This window comes from Xyrauchen texanus, chromosome 9 (genome assembly GCF_025860055.1).
Source record: "Xyrauchen texanus isolate HMW12.3.18 chromosome 9, RBS_HiC_50CHRs, whole genome shotgun sequence".
Lineage (NCBI taxonomy): Eukaryota > Metazoa > Chordata > Actinopteri > Cypriniformes > Catostomidae > Xyrauchen > Xyrauchen texanus.
Genome location: NC_068284.1, coordinates 44,693,146 through 44,714,081, shown reverse-complemented (window position 1 = coordinate 44,714,081; position 20,936 = coordinate 44,693,146). Strand labels below are relative to the sequence as shown.

Here is a 20,936-nt window from a genome sequence, read left to right as displayed (position 1 = left end):
TAAGAGTTCGCATCAAAACTGAAGTATACTTTGGGCTTTAGGGTCATTGTAAAGGTTTTTACTGAAACTTTATAATACACAAAAAACAACATTTTGGGGTTTTTTTGTATTGTAACTTTACCAGTTTAAAAATGCTAAATATGCAAATTATGTATGAGAGTTTGTGTCTAATATGAAACATGAGATATTGCAATAGCTATAAGACCAAAAGGTAATTTCAAGAAAATGGATATCATTGAAATAACCCTTAGCATATGAAATTGAAATCAAAATCATCACTTATGCATGTGAAATAGTACCCTCCCTCATAATATCCAGCAAGGCTAATACTCATGTAAAAAAATTAAAATTCTTAATATGTAATTCATTTTTTTCTTTTCTTTCAGTGTGACAAATGGAGGCGAGAACAGTTTCTTCCTATCATCTCCCACACAGAAATGGACTGAAATAATTTTACTGCCAATTTTAAAGATTCTAAAGTCAAAAAGAGTTCAAGAACAAGACACGGAAACTTCTAGAAACATGGACATTAAAGTTGTTCTTGTTATACTACAGTTTTCACACACGAGATTTTTACTGTTTCAAATGGCTCAAGCACCCTTGAGTTACGTGTTACTACCCCTGACTGAAACTGACCCTTGAACAAATATGTAATTTTGTTTGCATAGTATTAATTCACAGCATTAAAGACAAATAATGCTCTGAACCTGCTTTTGCTTGTTAAAAACTGCCGTCTTTGGTTGATACACAAAGCCACATTATGGTGCTTGTAATCTAACCAAGCGCAGCTACACAGTACTGGCGGTACTATTTTGCAAATATATTAATGGCTTAAAATGGTTTTGTTAGGCACAACATTCAGGCGAAGTGAATATCTTGTTATTTCTTCTTTAAATTAACATTAAGGAAACAAATGTTCATTGAAACATTAGGCTACTGAAGCAGATCCATACTTCCACTACAATGTAGTCCTTGTGACGTAAACTATGATTGCTGCGCAGTGATATACACAGTCGGTATTGAAACTGACCCTTCAAGAAAATGATTAAAAAATATATGATTTGGATTGCGTAGTATTAGTTCAACAAACAACGCTCTGATGTAAACCTGTTTTTCTTTGTACAAACTGGCATCTTTTGTTACACAAATCCACATTATGGCGGTTCCAAATAACCATGCGCGACTCTCGGTACTAGCGGAGCAATGCGGTAGGAGTGATGTGTTTTTCGTAAACATTTAATGGCTAAAAAGGCCGTTGTAGGTTCGAAACAAAGGCGGAGTGAATACAACATAGCATGACCTCTAGAGCCTGTCTCTTAATATAAACACAATTTTCATTAAAATGTTATTTTACTTAGCAAATTCGTTTAACTTTATGCAAATGAAGAGCAACTTTCGGGAGCGACAGCCAATAGGAGAGAAGATTTTAGAGCTCACGTGATCCTAATATTTTAATAATAATATGAATTGTAAAGAAACAGTGCTGTTTAGACTCTCCATACACACCACTAGCGACCTAACCGCCAGCCACAGGCGACAAATTAGCTGGCAGTGTGAACTCAGCTTTAGTGCTGCGCAGTGATGTACAGAGTTGCTTAGTGAGAAGGTATTTTGTTATTATTATGTATTTAAGCACGGCATCCAGAACACTTTTTTTTAAATTTTATTTTGTATTCCTTTATATTGCTTTGGTGAGTAAAATAGTATATGAGGTTAAAAGCTTGTAAAACTAAACTGCAGCATTTTGATTAACAGACTACGAACTCTACACAGTTTCACCACTAGATGGCAATAGATGATCAAAACATAAATCAGTTCATCAGAATATACTGTTCTTGTTTGCTGTTGTTTGCTCCATGTGTAACTGATTATGGTATATTCTGTATCTCCAGTCCAGATAAGTGTAATGGACTGACTGTTTATTTACTTTTTCACAATGCAAAAATTCTATTAACATAAATCTATCATAAATCTTGCAATATTGCCTATGCACAATGGTGAAACCTGCTCAGTTGACATCAAACACTAATAAACACCATAAACTCATTTGATCCATGATGAGCAATCATTGGCTGGAGAGGTCAAACTGTTTGATCTGACTGATGTAAGACAGAAACTTTTTAAATATCGCCAGTCATTGTTCATTTAGCCCAAACTGCTTTTTGGTAAGCAATGAAACACATGTAAATGTGGTCATGTCTTCATACTTCCACTGATTCTTGAGTGCTGGGGAAATATAGGCCTCAAAATGGGATAAATAAATGATTATTTCAAAAGGGATGTTCAGAGGTGTTCAACTACAATTTATTGATATTTTTTTTATTCTTCTATTTTCTTGTTCACTTGTTGTCAACAGGCCCAGATACAAAAAGTAATGTGTTCTGTCAGTGCTGTGAAAAAGTATTTGCCCCATCCTGATTTCTTCGGGTTTTGTGTATTTTTCATACTAAATTATTGTGGATATTTGCAACCTGAGTAATCACAAAATACAGTATTACATTTTTATATATATATATATATATTATTTATTGAAGCAAAAAAGTTACCCAGCACCTATATCACCCATGTGAAAAACTAACTGCCCCCCAATAGCTGGTTGTGCCACCTTTAGCAGCAAAAACTGCTAACAAACGCTTCCGATAACTGGAGATCAGTCTTTTACAACGCTGTGGTGGGATTTTGACACACTCGCCTTTGCAGAAATGCTTTAGTTCTGCCACATTGGGGTTTTCGAGCATGAACTGCCCGATTAAGGTCCTGCCACAGCTGTCTCAATTGGGTTCAAGTCAGGACTTTCACTAGGCCACTCCAAAACTTAAAGTTAGCTTATTTTGAGCCATTCACAGGTGGACTTACTCCTGTGCTTTGGATTGTTGTCTTGCTGCATAATCCAGTTGCTCTTGAGCTTCAACTCACGGACTGATGACCGGATGTTCTCATTTAGGATTTTCTGGTAGAGAGCAGAATTCATGTTTCAAGTCACCCTGGCCCTGAAGCAGCAAAGCATTCCCACACCATCACACTACCATCACCATGCTTGACCGTAGTTATGATGTTCTTTTTGTGGAATTCTGTGTTTGATTTACGCCAGATGTAATGGGACCCCTGTCTTCCAAACAGTTCCACTTTTGACTCATCAGTCCACAGAACATTCTCCCAAAAGCTGAGGATCATCAAGGTGTGCATTGGCAAAATTCAGATGAGACTTTAATGTTCTTCTGGGTTAGCAGTGGTTTTCACCTCGCCACTCTTCCGTGGATGCCATTTTTGGCCAGTGTCTTTCTGATAGTGGAGTCATGAACAGGCCTTTTGTTGATGTGAGAGAGGCCATCAGTTTCTTATATGTTGTCCTTGGCTTTTTTGTGACTTCCTGGATGAGTCGTCGGAAGGAATTTTGGAAGGTCTGACACTTCTTGGAAGGTTCACAACTGTGGCAAGTTTTCTCCATTTGGAGATAATGGCTCTCGCTGTGGTACTTTGGAGTCCCAGAGCCTTTGAAATAGCTTTGAACCCTTCCCAGACTGATGTATTTCAATCACCTTTTCCCTCATAATTTCTGGAATTTCTTTCGACCATGGCATAGTGTGCTTGTGGGTGAAAACTTCTATCCAACTGCTGAAAAAGCAATATTTATGTGTTGATTTGATTGAACAGGGCTGGCAGTAATCAGACCTGGGTGTTTCTAGCCCAGCTGAACCCCATTATGAATGCAGTTTCATGAATTTGGGGATTTAGCAACAAAGGGGGCAAATAATTTTTCACACAGGCCCAGTTGGTATTGGATAAATGTTTTGCTTCAATAAAAAAACTTTATCGTTTGAAAACTGAATTTTGTGTTTATTCTGATTGCCTGTTTTATGATAGATTTTTGAAACAATTTAGAATGAGATACACAAAAACAGGAAAAATCAGGATGGGGGCAAATACTGTCAGTGATTCAGTGATCACATCCAGGGGTGGACTCAGTAGGGGAGCTAAGGGGCACAAGACTTAACATGTACTGCCCGAAAATTTCTGTGCCACCACAGACTTATCGCTGGCCCCTGCCCAGCCATCCCTGTGAAAAACTCTTGGCTCCGCCCCTGGGTGGACCTTAAAAGAACTGGGACTTTTCCCGGTAGGCCGACCATGAAACGGGACCGAACGGGACCCAGTTTTTATTTCAAATCCAGGGCCAATTTCTCTTCCCAGAATGCCCCTGACCATATAAAAAACATGAAATCGTTTGTCACAACAACCAGAAAAACTTTGTGTAAAAGCATCGTTTTTCCCTTGTTTGCATTTGGTTTTCACTACTGTTAATCTTCAGCTCAAAGCCTCACACAAACTACATTTCACAGAATTTGCTATATTTCTATAATAGCAGTATACTGAAATATAACCACAATCAAGATAAATAAATAATAAAAGTATTGGTTTACATATGTACAGAGTCAAGTTAAGCCAGAATGAAACATCTTGGAGTGATTCCTGTTGTTTGTGTTTATTAGGTCATGTGTTTTTGAGTGTCAAAGTATTTATATTGGGGGAAACAGTTTGCCAGTGTTTCTGTGAAATTGATTTTGAGAGATGTTTGAAGTGCTGCTATGGTTGTAGGGCATTTTGGATGAAACATTCACTGTTGCACTAGTATAAATGTTGGTAGAGATGACTTTTGAAAATGTGTTCTCAGTATTGAGACGTGTGATAAGATTGTAAAAAACTGTAATAGCTACTAATAGGACACACTTAAAATTACACACACACACACACATATATATATATATACATCTACAACATTAAAACCACCTGCCTAATATTGTGTAGGTCCCCCTTGTGCTGCCAAAACAGTGCCAACCTACATCTTAGAATGATGCTATTATTCTCAACACAATTGTACAGAGTGATTATCTGAGTTACTGTAGACTCTGACAGTTCAAAGCAGTCTGGCCATTCTCTGTTGACCTCTCTCATCAACAAGACATTTCTGTCCACAGAACTGCCACTCACTGGATGTTTTTTGTTTTTGGCCCCATTCGGAGTAAATTCTAGTGACTGTTGTGTATGAAAATCCCAGGAGATCAGCAGTTACAGAAATACTCCGTCTGACAACAACAGTCATCCATGCGAATCAGCCAATTGTGTGGCAGCTGTGCAGTGTTTACAGTAATGCAGATACGGGTCAGGAGCTTCAGTTAATGTTCACATCAACCATCAGAATGGGGGAAAATGTGATCTCAGTGATTTGGACCGTAGCATGATTGTTGGTGCCAGATGGACTGGTTTGAGTATTTCTGTAACTGCTGATCTCCTGGGATTTTCACGCACAACAGTCTCCAGAATTTACTCAGAATGGTGCCAAAAACAAAAAACATCCAGTGAGCGGCAGTTCTGTGAATGGAAATGACTCGTTGATGAGAGATGTCAACAGAGAATGGCCAGACTGTTTCAAACTGACAAAGTACACGCTAACTCAGAGGACCTATAGGATGAGGGGTGACTTTCGTCAAATGTTAGGACACAGCTTTGAAACCTCGTTAAAAATAAAAGGCATCATTTTAAAATGTGCTTCCTCCTGTGACAGCAGTTTCTTTTAAATTAATGAAAAACACTGGACTGAATTTTTTATGAAAGTTCAGCCAATGAAAGATTAATGCAAATGCAAGATAACATTCTTTAAGGGACAGTTAAAGGCAATTCTATAACATTTACTCACCTTCATGTCGTTCCAAACCCATGGCTTTCTGACGCCATGTGATAGCTTTTTGTTATTACAGTTCATCCTTAAACATACAGTTAAACAAATAATTTACATTTTACAAAACCTCAACTATAACAATGAGCGACAGGAATAGTAAGTCTTACCTTAGCAAACATCCTTAATAACATGTATTCTGGAGTAATGTGGATTCTGGAATATAAAGTGTTACCTATTGATAACGGAGGGGGAATAAACTATAAATAAACCACATTTCACTGTGACCTTTGAAAAAGTCATGACACAACACAAACATCATGAAACAAAGATGCTTTATTTATTTATTAACATTGTAGGTATAACCAACAAATACAAAATATACCTAGAAAACAAAATTAAATGTGCAATATTCATAAGCTGTACACTCGCAATAAAAAGTCACTTATGCCAGTCATGCGAAAATAATTGGACTAAATAATCAATGATTAAAGCAGGTTATCTATCTATCTATCTATCTATCTATCTATCTATCTATCTATCTATCTATCTATCTATCTATCTATCTATCTATCTATATATATATATATATATATATATATATATATATATATGTATATATATGAGAGCTATAGGCTTCACAAGTGGTGTACAATTAATTATAAATTTTTTAAGAAAAAAAAAGCATGGTTCAGTAGCTTCAATTTAATTGCATACAATAAATATCAGGTGACAGGATTTTCTGTCAATGTAATTTTGTCTGTGAAACTCAAATTTGGGAAGCTTTGGTCTTGAAATAAACCCTGTAATCTGTTCATTTTTAATTCACTTGTTAAAATATGCCTTAGTTCGTATAAAGCTGGTTGTTAGATTCAGTAGTAAACATTTATTAGACATAATTTGGTGTTATATCCTTAATGTAGGGTAGTTGATGCATTACAGCATAAAATCAATATTTGAGATTAAAATTGTTATATTCTCTATAAGGGAAAAGTGTATATTTTAGGTACTGTGACTGGTCACCCTTTAAATTCACCTTTTGACTTCACAAGTTCAGTTTAAATGCTCTTGCAGTGTGACAAATACATTGTTAAAAGTGCAAATATTCGACGGCGTCTCAGTTAGTGAAGTCATAAAAGCTGCATGCATAATTATAAAAGTTGCAAAATGCTGTTTAAAATAGTTTTAGATTGAGTAAGTGTCACACCACAGGACATGCCAACGACCCACTTGCATGGCACAGAAGAACATAATAATAATCAATAACACGGCTCAGTACTGCGATGGACTGGCAACCTGTCCAGGGTGTCCCCCGCCTTTCGCCCAATGTTAGCTGGGATAGGCTCCAGCCCCCCGCGACCCTGTACACAGGATAAGCGGTTGACGATGGATGGATGGATGGAACACGGCTCAGTTATGCTGAACAAAACGGTAGTGACATTTGGAAATATGAGCAAAAGTGTACAAATACGCCATGATCTTGTTCACATTCAATGTGTAAATCCAGAATATAAGCCCAGCCCAGCCCAGCCCAGCGATGGGGGCTGATTGATTTTTAAGGCCATCTGGTTTTCTGCAACTACACCTGAGTCAAAGAGAGTCTATGATCCACATAGGGAGAAATGATTCATTTTCTGTGAATAAAGTCCATAAAAATGTCTTGCAGCATTAGCAACTCGCGGTAGGCAGCAAATTTGTGTTGTGCAGGATATATGTGGTCTATTGTCAATAGAAATTAGGACACTATTTCTGATGAACAATAGAACAGGTGAAGATAAAAATAGACTCCAATGCATTTTAAACAGGCTTAAACTCAATTTGCATGATATTCACCCTAAATAGTGTGCAAGGACTGGAGTTGTGTTTCCTAAACCAACAATGAAAATAGCATGCAATGCCTGGAGAGTATACAGTTGTCGGAGGATTTCAGAAATGTGCATCCATGCATGTTTTTGGATTGTCCTCCTTTTTGATTAGAGACAAAATGGCGAGTGCATCAAGGCAGACACTGTGTAGTTTTTAAAGGCACAGATACTTTTAGTGCAAAGTAGAAATATGGGAATTATCGCAATAAAGCCACTGTGTGGTATTATACAAAGATGTGGTATGAAGATATGAGAACGGAATTCAATCGGATTGCAGGTCCGGCTCCACAGGGGGCCAGAGGGGGCCTGGCCCACCCAATCAGGAGCCTAGCTCCACAACAGCTATTTTAATTGGAGCAAAAATAAGTTCAGATTCAACTTATGCAGTTTTTGGCTGTCAATAACAACTCAAAGTAGTTTGTAGTTAATGAGTCATTGTGACTTTTTTAAGTTTCTGCACTAAATAGAGTCACACGTAATACGCTAAACATCACATTATCCGCTTAAAAATACGCAGATGCAAATTAAACCACTGGAGACCAGACATCGAAAACTGAATTCTGTTATTAAGCATTAAACACTTCCACATTCAGGAGAAAAATGGAAATTGTTGCGATTGTTGTGATTATAATGCAACGAGCAGCTTTTTAACTTTTTAGTTATACACATTTTCTAGAGTTTTACAGAAACCTGTGACGCACAGGACTTAAATACACGTGCGCTGGTTAGCTAGTGGTACACATTACAAAGATTACACCATGTTTACATTGAGAGCGAGCAATGCAACAAAACTAGAATGGTGTCGCAAGCTTATGGACATGGAGTTAAAGGTGCTGTAAGCGATTTTAGCCGTTCTAGATCTGCAAGACTGAGCCATTGAATTAGTCACGCCCCTCTCTCCAAATCCCTGCACTCCAAAGATAACAAATTAGCTTTGTTGAGACTGACATTGTGCAGAAACAGTTGTTAAAAACAACAGCAGCAAAATAGCGCCCTCAATTGACAACTGTTATGAACAACATGGCATAAAAATGGCATTAAGCCTCAATTATTTGCTGCAACTACAATACTATGAGAATGCACAAAATTATTGACAGGTCGAAAGCGTCAGAGGCCGCGGCCCGTGGAAATTGTTTTGTTTGCTGTTTGTAGAATCTAGAGCTGTCATAGAGACCGGTGAGATATCTCAAAACACTTACTTATTTCATTAATATCTTTCAGGGAGTGGGAACATTTTTTGCATACCTTTCCATGAATAAAAACGCTTACAGCACCTTTAAGATGTTAGCAAATAAAAAGAAAATAAACCCCATCAAATTACAGTGCTGAAAAAAAAAATCATGCTATGCAGTTTGTATACAAATGCTTGCAGATGGATGTAGATATAATTAGTTTATGGATATAAAGAGTTACAAATTCTCTAAACCTACCGTCACAGGATAATAACATATCTTTATAAAAACAGACTTTAAAGTCGCTGTAATCCAGTTTTTAAAAATGTATATAAAATGTAGGTAAAATATCTCTTTGATAATGTAAGACTTTTTTGGGCACCATTTCAGTGTTCAAACTTGGATTTTGTATTTTTTTTACAATTAGGGAACCAAACAACCCTTGTCCTCTGTCACAACTAAGAAAAGCCCTTTTGTCTCCACGTTGAAAGAATTTCGAACAGCAGACGTTCGGCCAGTCAGTAAATGTGAAACGACGGTTTTGAGGTTGCCATGGAAACAACCAGTTCCCTTTGAGGGAGTGTCTTGGTGCTATCATAAAACAAAGTCTTTCATTGTTCATTAGATTCGATCAATGCACGCGGCATATATGAGAATGCATAAAATGTTATAAACACGGTCAGCCATCTATAGAGTAGTATAAAATATTCAGTGTTAGTCTGTGCATTCTGTCCTGTGGAAGAGAGTATAGATCATGCCAGTGTAGGTGAGGGCAGCAGCGGTGTGTTTGGCTATTGGTACGAGACGTGGCGTCGAGGATGCAGCATCTAGTGGTTCTGTGTGTGAGAGCGGTCACACTGGGTCAAAGGTCCGGCTCATACAGGCCTGCTGTAAGAGTAATGGTTGTTTCTGTCTGCGTCTGTGATCTGAATGCTGGGTTTGCGCTCCATGTCTTCGTTTTCGGCATTTTCAACATCCTGGCAGCGAGGGGGGCGCTCTTTGAAGAAGTCGGAAATGTATCGCACCTGTGACGGACGGAGAGGAGAAAGTTTTGATGCAAATAAAATTAAGATGCCACAAATATATATGAATATAAGACTGGATCTATACTCATCTGTCTGAACAGGTTAAATTTTAAGCCCCAGAAGAAAAAAAATATCATAACATGAAAATATTGGATGTTATAGTTAAATATAATTATTAGGGCGTACCACAGTGTGACATCATAATGTAGAGAACGAGTCGTTTTAGCAGCTTGGTTTCAACAAATGTATGTGTTTTTGTATTAATGTGTGTTATATTAATAAATTAACAATTTATATATTATAACTGCATTTTTATTTATTATACATTGCTATACATATTTATATAAATGTAATAACCACAACTCACAGTGAGGATAGCAATCAGTGCTCCCTGCAGAAGACCAATGATAACATCACTCCAGTGGTGTTTGTAGTCAGACACACGCGTGTAGCCCACGTAAATGGCAAAAGCCACCAGGAAGAACTGAATGGTGGGCCGAAGGAGGCGGGCCCACTTGGATGCCATTCGTGCCTGGACATAAAGCTACACAAGGAAAACGTTGCTTGATTACACAATATTTAAAAATATGCAGGGATTATGAACTGAAAATGTGTGTTCTGAAATAGCAGGAAACTCATTTAAGCAGTTATTCTTTTTAAAGTGTTCTGGGAAAGCACCTAAATATGGTCTGAACTTGTGTTAATATAACTGACAACATCATAGCTACATGACATGCCTGAACATGAGAGAAGATATTTAGAAACAACCAGAAAGCAGAGTTCATTATTATTTAGGGATAATTCACCCAAAAATACAAATTTGGTCATAATTTAGCTGTGTAACAAACCCGTATAACTTTCTTCTGCGGAAATAAATTGATGACCTTTTTTTTTTTTGGGTGAAGTATCCCTTTAAATATTACATATGGCCTTGATATGAGCCTGAGAAATTGGGAATGCTTGAAGTTGGAGTTTATTGTCTCAGTCGAGTGTACTGTTGCTCCTTTATCTGTCTACACAATTCTGTGTCAGCATTATTGTCAAAGAGGAAGAAGCACTGTGAAGACTCACCGCCAGAAACAACATGCAGTACATCCCGAAGGACGAGTGGCCGGAGTAAAACGACAGCCTGCCGCACAAGAATTGTAGGAGGAAGGGAGGTACGAACGGATATAAGAAAACAGGGAGAGAGGAAACATATACTCAAATGAGATAAGATTTGCACAATCATGTTTATGCACCAGGATTGGGAACCAAAAGAAAAAAAATATTTAAAAAATACTTGACAAAAATTATTTGAAAAAGTTCTACTATACAAATATACTTGAAAGAAATATTTGAAAAGGTTCCACTTTCAAAAAAATACTCAAATTATTTGAAAAGGTTCCACTTTCAAAAAATACTCAAACCAAATTATTTGAAAAGGTTCTACTTAAAAAAATACTTGAACAGAATTATTTGAAAAGGTTCCACTTTAAAAAAAATACTGAAACCAAATTATTTGAAAAGGTTCCACTTTAAAAAAATACTCGAACCGAATTATTTGAAAAGGTTCCATTTAAAAAAAATACTCAAACCAAATTATTTGAAAAGGTTCCACTTAAAAAAAATAAAGAAACTAATTATTTGAAAAGGTTCCACTTAAAACAAATACTCGAATAAATTATTTGAAAAGGTTCCACTTAAAAAAAAATACTCGAATGAATTATTTGAAAAGGTTCCACTTAAAAAAAATACTCGAATGAATTATTTGAAAAGGTTCCACTTTAAAAAATACTCAAACCAAATAATTTTCATGATGCTCCATTAACTATTCCTGAATATTGGCATTGTTTTGCCGATAAAAATTATTTGAAAAAGTTCTACTATACAAATATACTTGAAAAAAATATTTGAAAAGGTTCCACTTTCAAAAGAATACTCAAATTATTTGAAAAGGTTCCACTTTCAAAAAATACTCAAACCAAATTATTTGAAAAGGTTCCACTTAAAAAAATACTCGAACAGAATTATTTGAAAAGGTTCCACTTTAAAAAAAATACTGAAACCAAATTATTTGAAAAGGTTCCACTTTAAAAAAATACTCGAACCGAATTATTTGAAAAGGTTCCATTTAAAAAAAATACTCAAACTGAATTATTTGAAAAGGTTCCACTTTAAAAAAAATACTCGAACCAAATTATTTGAAAAGGTTCCACTTTAAAAATAATACTGAAACCAAATTATTTGAAAAGGTTCCACTTAAAAAAAAATAAAGAAACTAATTATTTGAAAATGTTCCACTTAAAAAAATACTCAAATTAATTATTTGAAAAGGTTCCACTTAAAAAAAATACTCGAATAAATTATTTGAAAAGGTTCCACTTAAAAAAAAATACTTGAATGAATTATTTGAAAAGGTTCCACTTAAAAAAAATACTAGAATGAATTATTTGAAAAGGTTCCACTTTAAAAAATACTCAAACCAAATAATTTTCATGATGCTCCATTAATTATTCCTGAATATTGGCATTGTTTTGCCGATAAAAAATACTATCCTAAAATACTAAATGTGTTTCAATTTTTTTATGAGTTTAAATCAGTCTAACGACTTACTCCTTCTCTGAATCATATCTGACTGAAATTCATGTAAAATATAGTTTTGTAGTAATAAATGGTTCCTGATTTAATAAAAAATAAAGAATCAGAATTCATTAAATAGAATCAAAAGTTCATATGACATTGAAAATTTGACTTTGGACGGCAAAGGTCAAAGCCTGAGGAAACACACACTTTTTACTAGTAAAACAGGAAGTGACAAAAAAAAACATATACAGCAAGCGAGGTTAGCAGGTCATGCCCTTTGACATTGGCCCTTCCTACCCCCCGTTTATGTACCTGGACTCGGTCACGTTGCGAGGGTTGCCTGTGCAGTTTATCTCCAACATGTAACCGTTACAGATTTCCGGAGCGCACACGGCCATGAAGTTGGGCCGCAAGCGTCCGATGGTGTACTTCGCCATATCGGTCAAAGACTGGCTTATACACGCGCCGAACAAAAATGCCCCAACGACTTTGTAAAGTGCTGCAGCATACTGGTTAAATTCCGAATTGGAGTAGAGACGTTTGGTGTAGACCAGGTACGCCTCTCCGGAAGTGATCTGCAAACAGAATGGAGACACAAGAAAGATCCAGAGAGTTCTTTAGGCTAAATCAATTAAAAAGCAAGGAATAGACATAAACAGCATACTGTACCTGAACTAAATTTGTACATTTTCTGTGGACAATACAAGCAGTGTTTGCCTGTGCAAATTGCCAAAGTTAGTGTCAAAATGCTATGGGGTTGTAATGTGGTTGCTGAGGTGTTCTGAGTGGTTTTTGCACATTGCTACATATGTGATTGCTAGGGTGTTCTGCAATTTTATTACATGATTTCTAAGGTGTTTAAAAATCCCACATTGCTATGCAGTTGTTATAGTAATCTGCATGGTTGCTAGGGTTTTATGTGGTTGCTACGGTGTTTTGGGTGGTTTTAGAACATTGCTATGTAGTTGCTGGGGTGTTCTTGGTAGTTTCTAAGGTGTTCTGTGTGGTTTTAGCACATTGCTATACAGTTGCTAGGGTGTTAAGTGGTTGTTAAGGTGTTCTGAGTGGTTTAACAAAATACTAAGCAGTTGCTAGGGTGATATGCATGGTTACTAGGGTTTTATGTGGATGCTAAAGCATTGTGTGTGGTTTGTCTGTATGCAGTTGCTATAGTCTGCTGGGTTATAGCTATTTTGTTCGGAGGGGTTTCTGCACATTGCTATGCAGTTGCTAGGGTCTTTTGTGTGGTTGCTAGGTTGTTCTGAAAGATTTTAGCACATTGTTATGTGGTTGTTAGGGTGATCTGGATGGCGGCCAGGGTTTTATGTGAGCACTAAGGTGTTCTGAGTGGTTTTCACACATTACTATGATCTTGCTAGGGTCTTCTTGGTAGTTGCTAGGATGTTAAGTGGTTGCTAAGGCATTCTGAGTTGTTTTCACACATTGCTATGCTGTTGCTAGTGTCTTCTAGGTGGTTGCTAGGGTGTTCTGGGTGGTTTTTGCATATTGCTATGTGGTTGCTAGAGTGAGCAGCGTGGTTACTAGGGTGTTAAATGTGTTCTGAGGGGGGATGCAAAGGTGTTCTGAGTGATTTTAGCAAGTCGCTATGCAGTTATTAGGATCTTCTTGGTAGTTGCTAGGATGTTAAGTGGTTGCTAAGGCATTCTAAGTTGTTTTCACACATTGCTATGCTGTTGCTAGTGTCTTCTAGGTGGTTTCTAGGGTGTTCTGGGTGGTTTTTGCATATTGCTATGTGGTTGCTAGAGTGAGCAGCGTGGTTACTAGGGTGTTAAATGTGTTCTGAGGGGGGATGCAAAGGTGTTCTGAATGATTTTAGCACGTTGCTATGCAGTTATTAGGATCTTCTTGGTAGTTGCTAGGATGTTAAGTGGTTGCTAAGGCATTCTGAGTTGTTTTCACACATTGCTATGCTGTTGCTAATGTCTTCTAGGTGGTTGCTAGGGTGTTCTGGGTGGTTTTTGCATATTGTTATGTGGTTGCTAGAGTGAGCAGCGTGGTTACTAGGGTGTTAAATGTGTTCTGAGGGGGGATGCAAAGGTGTTCTGAATGATTTTAGCACGTTGCTGTGCAGTTATTATGATCTTCTTGGTAGTTGCTAGGATGTTAAGTGGTTGCTAAGGCATTCTGAGTTGTTTTTACACATTGCTATGCTGTTGCTAATGTCTTCTAGGTGGTTGCTAGGGTGTTCTGGGTGGTTTTTGCATATTGCTATGTGGTTGCTAGAGTGAGCAGCGTGGTTACTAGGATGTTATATGTGTTCTGAGGGGGGATGCTAAGATTTTAGCACATTGCTATGCAGTTATTAGGATATTCTTGGTGGTTGCTAGGATGTTATGTGGTTACTAAGACGTTCTGAGTGGTTTTCACACATTGCTATGGTGTTGCTAGTGTCTTCAAGGTGGTTGCTATGGAGATTTGGGTGGTTTAAGCATATTGCTATGTAGTTGCTAGAGTCTTCTGGGTGGTTGCTAGGGTGTTGTTATGTGGTTGCTTACAGGCCCAAGTTAAACCTATAACGCCATGTGTATCAAATAAGACAAAGTTGGACAGCTCCTGTTTCATTCTCTCTTCAAGCTGACAAGCAAAACATCCTATGGTATGTAAGTTTCACATGCTTATTTCACAATCTAGTGGTTATTTGTTTCAATCTTTATATCGATCTATTTTAAATGGTGGCGGATTTGCGTGAAAAGTGACTTATGGCTTGGGATAAATGACAGCTTATTGTAATAAAGTAAAAGTGACAGTAATGTTTATATTGTTACTGATTTTTAAAATGAGCATTTGCTGAATATAAGCAATTGAGCTTGGATAAATATTTGTATATTATTTTATTGAAAACCCCCCTTAGAAATAAATGTATCAAATATGATACATTTGATACATGAACAAGCTTTTGCTGTATATCTCTCAATCATCAATCCAGCCCATTCATGCCCACAAAAAAATTAAAATAAAATTCACAGAGTTTAAAAAATTCTGACATATACTTTTTATAAGATATATTTAAAATGTGAACTACTATTTCTGTGTATTTTCATATATGCTTTCTGCTCAGTCATTATAAAGTTCTCATTATTTTACATTACAAGCTGTTATGATGTCATCTTACCATAAGTTTCTGAGACCCAGCAAAAAAAGTTTTACAATTTCCCTTTTTTAAATGTCAATATAGTGTTTGGTGCTTAAAATATATTTGATTAAATTATTACTTTTATTCATATTGTATTTGATGTGCTGAACTGAACTGTGATACATTTCAATTAGGGCTGTCGATTAAAAAGATTTACGCAATGAATCGCAATGCCCCCAGACAATAATAAGGAAGATTCCTGAGAATTGCAAGCTTGTAGTACCACCTGTTTACTCCAGAGGGCAGTAAGTGAAATTTCAGCTGTATGAGCAACACACAGTTTATACAGTGAAGAAAAAACTCCAGTAGGCAGCACAACACAACCATTCGTTACGTTCTTACGTTCAAAACACTTGATGGAGTGGAAATTCGAACTAAGGGATCTCAAGATGTGTTCTAATTATTAAACTATATTTAACTTGACACAGTGACCTAAACATTTTATGTTTATGACGCAACGCACCCGAGACGCTACACAAGCATGTCTGACGCAGCTGTTCATTGACGGTCCTTAAACAAGCCCTCATAATAAATCTCCAACTGATTGACAAATTCACTTGTGAAATGGATTACTGTGAACTGTGTGTCAATGATTGACTTATGATCAATAATATGGTAGTAAATAATACATTGTATTCTAAAACCACTTTTTGATTTGTCTTATGAATGATGAACTCTTCTGCCACAAGAATGTCATGCATTTTAATTATCTGAATATGTTTTATTATATATATATATATATTTAATATTTAAAGATAACTATGTATAATTATATATTGATATAAATATGTATAATCATTATATATTGAATTATTGTTATATGAGGGGCTTTCTCAGCAAATATTTGTATATGCGATTAATCGCGATTAATTAATCGGGACACCATGTAATTAATTCGATTAAAAATTTTAATCGATTGACAGCCCTAATTTCAATCCATATTTATAGGCCAAGGAGAGGAAGCTGTCATGGCCAAACTCTCAAACATTACTGAAAAGCCCAAGGAGTGCTCTGATAATAACCCAAGATTTACCACTGTAGCATGTATAGGGTAAGAATAACTGAAATAACAAATGTCAAACAAAAAAAAACAATTAGGAGGATAATGACCTTTAAAGCCTATGATTTTTCATGATTTCTTTTTATAGTTTGTCTAATGGTACTAAAACCAGTTTAATGTAAAATAAAAAAAGTAAATATATTTTTTACAGACAATTCTTTCATTTCAGGCTTTACAGGGTTAAAAGAGCCCACCTCCCGATCGCTATGATATTGTGGTTCCTAAATATGGCTTTATATGGTTTGTTCAAATCAGTACCAAATGTATAAACAATAGTAATAGCGAGTCTCGCCTTCAGGCACCAGTAACATTGCAATATTTCACAATGCCACATTCCTTAAGATAAATTCCCTGAAATCTGAGTAAATGAAAGTCAGTGAGTGTATATGAGTGTCCGTCTTTTGCGATGACTCAAAATGAAGCATTGTACTTTTACTGATTATGAATCATTATGAGCTAATGACAATGTACTTCCACACAACAAAATCAATCTGCATCATTCTTTTATATGAACATTTTATATAGAGTTATATGTGAGACCACAGCAAATAATATTTTAACATTTTACATTCCCAATTGACAGATTGATGAATTACAATAGTCAGAAGAGAGATGTCACTCCCTCAGCATCTGTATTTTATTCCCCATCATAGCAGAGCTTCAACTGGTTGGTTCTCACATAGCTCAACAACTTGTATGTTTGTTGTATATAAAAAGAGCAGTCTGGACAATATACTAGCAAATACCTTTTGTGTTTGATGAAAAGTAAATGTTGAACAAATGAATTGTGTTATTTTTGCTTTAGATTGGTTTAGAGACTTACGATAATGACAGAGCTGCATATGGTGATGACAGCCATCAATTTATGAGAGATGGTGTCGGGTCTGTAGGGGTAACGGATGGTTTCGTCGTTACAGTAAACTCCACGCTGGTACGGCCGGAACATGATGGTCATGATGATGAACGGCATCGCCACTGAAACGCAAACAACGTTATTATTAGATTCAGACAGCTGCCTGGATAACAGACACAAAACAAATCATTCAGCACCTTTCTCATGCAAGTGATCTGTTGAAATGTCCATGGGAAAGAAACGAAGTAAATTGCATTTATAAGGGGAAACAGACCACCGAAACCTTTATCAATATTTCTTGCAATAAAAACAGGAAAAGTCTGTCATCAGGCTCATGTTGTTCCAAATCAAATGTTCTTTCTTCTGTAAAACACAAAAGTTATATAACAGAATGTCTAATGAGCTACTCTACTCAATGACCTTGAATGGTGACTACAGCTGTCAAGCAAGCCTTTCAGTGAAAGGGTCATTGACAAATAAGGCTGTCTGAGGTGATACAAATGAGAAATCTAGTTTAAAACGTGTCAATTGGTGTAATCATAAAGTGGTTAAAATTTTAAAATACTTTCCTTGCACCTTGAGTACATGTGAATGAACATAACCTAATTCAAACATATATTTTCAAGGTAAAACTTAGTTTTTTTGAGTCACAAATATCAAGAACTTTTCTTAGGGTTACTCCATTTAACATGAACAAATATGTAATATCTGATATTTGTTAAAAACTTCTGTTTTATGTTATGTGACAAAAAGGCTACCTGCATGATGTACATAAGACCATCGGCAAGGAGATAAGACTGTCGCCAAAGTCACCTTTAAAACAAAACCAGCTTATCCCGATGACGGTAAATAACAAGATCCTGGAGGCGTGGCATCACAGTGGAATTCATACTTTGGAGGATTGTTATGAGGATGGACTTTTAATGTCCTTTGAACAATTAAGGAGGAAATATAACCTGCCCAGCAATACTTTTTTTTGTTACCTTCAATTGCGATCTTTTTTGAGGAGCACTTTGAACAACAGCATGACTCTGCCCATGCTCACGGAAATGGAGAAATTGATGCAAGAAAGTGGACAATGTAAGCTTATCTCTAAAGTGTACTCTTTGCTGATATCGGAATGTCCTAAACTTGGTTTGTATAGGTCTAAGGGGAAGTGGGAATCAGACTTAAATACCACAATTGAAGACCAACTTTGGTCAGAGTTGTGTAAAGACAGTTTATCTGCCACTATTAATGCACGGTATAGACTTATCCACTATAATTTCCTCCATCAGTTGTATTTAACTCCGGAGAAGATTCATAAGTTCAAACCTGAGCTATCTGATGCATGCTTCCGCTGTACGATAGAGGTGGGCACCTTCCTACATTGTACTTGGTCGTGTGTAAAGGTACGAGATTTCTGGATTGACTTTTGTAGTGTCTTGACTAGTGTCTTAATTTCATTACCGGTTGACCCAGAGTTTTGTTTGCTGGGGAACTTCATGAAAATTTATAAAATATTAAACAGGTTTCAGAAACATTTTCTGGAGATAGCTCTGGCAGTGGCTAGAAAATGCATTGCTGTCTCATAGAAGTCTGATTCCCCTCTATCTATAACTAGGTGGTATTTAGAAATGAATAGATGTGTGCCATTAGAAAAAATAACATATAGCATTAGAAAGGGATACAATACTTTTATTAAAATCTGGCAACCCTATCTAGATTATGTGGATAATGTGATATTAGAATGTGATTGACCTCGAAGACATTGTTACATTACATATCTACTGTAGAATATTGGAGCACCTTTTGGGGGGAGGGAGGTTGTTGTTGTTTTTTTAATTTTACTGTTTTTGTTTGTTGTTTTTGTAAACTGAAAAACTGAAAATAAAGTATTCCAAAAAATACACCAAATACACTATTTGACTATTGAGTATTGCAGTAAAATGGCAGAGTTTAAGCATTTTGCGTTTAATGAGAGTGCACGTGTGGTAAATTTGCCAACTCAGAGGAGGTAGATCACCAGAGCAGCCGTGCTGAGGAAACTAAGTACTTAATACTTAATTAAAAAGCCCATATTATTCAAATTTACAGGTTCATCATGTTTTTTTGGGGGTCTACAAGAATAGGTTTACATGCTTTAATTCTAAAAAAACACATTATTTTTCTCATACTGTATATTGCTTTTCCCCTCTCTTCATACTCTGGCCGAAACGCTCTGATTTACCTCCTGTCTCTTTTAAGCCCCCCTTTCCAAAAAGCAAAGTCTGCTCTAATTGGTCAGCTGCCCTAGTCTGTTGTGATTGTTCAACCGTGTAGAGCGTGTCAGAAATGTAATGCCCCTTACCATTACCGAGTATCAGTTCCCGAGTCTTCCTGAGCAGCTGTAAACACTACTGTAACATCGGTTTTTGCCGTACCATCTCTAGCTTGAGTCCGACAATGAATGACTTTGTGCTTTGTAACTTTGCAGACCTTTAACATCCACAAAGAGCTATGTTACACACTAAAGGAAAGGTAAAATCCCAAAAAGCATAATAGGGCCTCTCTAATCTATTTATGTGCATATGCTTAAAATATAGCGACCTTATATTTATAGCCCAATATTTGTTGCCCGAGTAATTTCACAAATAAACAAACATTTTCAGTCTTTAAACACACTATGAAGAAAATGTTTTTTATTTTTTTACTTAAGTTAATGTGACACTAGAGACTGCAACTCTGAAATGATGATGTCCAGAGATTGCATTCAGACTAGCATGTCTAGCGCATGCTACGCTACGTAAAGAGACCTTGTCCAAAAAGAACAATTTATAGCATCTATGGAGTATTGTGATTGGACAACTTATAATTAATGTCATTGTTAAGTATTGCAGCCTCTAATTTATGGTAATTTATGTAAACCTGGAGATACTAACACGATTCGACAATAGAGGGTACTAGTACAAACAAATGTACAGTTCTATACTTATAATTGGTTATTTTTACTCATGACAGAAAATATCTCATGAAACTAACCCTGTTTGATTCTCACAAAATGCTATTGTATGGCTTTAAAAGACTTGGAATATAACACACGAGTCGTGTGAACTATTTTATGGTGCTTAAAATAGTTCAAAGTCCCCCATTTACTATCATTGCATGGAGTTGCTTGGACATTCACCCTAACTTTGCGTTCAATGGATGAAAGAATGTCATGCTAGTTAGGAAACACATAAGGGTGAGTAAATGATGAAAGATGAACTATCCTTTAAAGTGGTATGACAGAAAGAACTTAATGTATGACAAATCAGAAGGTTTTTCCACATCAAGAAACAATGACTAGTCATGAATGTCCAACACATGTTGGAAATTATGAAATCCTCGCTTTCCATCCGGATACATAGAGTTATCACTGGGGTCATGGCACCAGATGGCAGTTTAACAGATGCCCACACCAGAATCTCATTACCAGGAAAAGGACAGATTCATGTCTCAAACGCGCAGAACTCTATGAACCCACGCTATGCTTTTATCCAAAGTCATGAGAACCAATACAGTGAATATTTATACAACCTAGTTTCCCAAAGCATGAATATTCTGTGCA

At 36.4% G+C, this 20,936-nt stretch overlaps 1 protein-coding gene and 1 pseudogene across 1 annotated transcript in view; one reads left to right on the top strand and one right to left on the bottom strand.

Moving 5' to 3' along the window:
- LOC127649352 (transducin-like enhancer protein 4) overlaps positions 1-3,773 on the top strand; it is a 31,003-nt pseudogene extending 27,230 nt beyond the window's left edge.
- Positions 3,774-5,998: 2,225 nt separating this feature from the next.
- plpp2a (phospholipid phosphatase 2a) overlaps positions 5,999-20,936 on the bottom strand; it is a 46,801-nt gene continuing 31,863 nt past the window's right edge. Inside the window, exons 2-6 of the mRNA XM_052134225.1 lie at positions 17,339-17,490; positions 12,614-12,876; positions 10,808-10,865; positions 10,104-10,280; positions 5,999-9,736 (exon numbers count right to left, since the gene is read on the bottom strand). Coding sequence (XP_051990185.1) covers positions 9,587-9,736; positions 10,104-10,280; positions 10,808-10,865; positions 12,614-12,876; positions 17,339-17,490 — 800 coding nt within the window. The 3' untranslated portion in view covers positions 5,999-9,586. The remainder of the gene's footprint in view (positions 9,737-10,103; positions 10,281-10,807; positions 10,866-12,613; positions 12,877-17,338; positions 17,491-20,936) is intronic.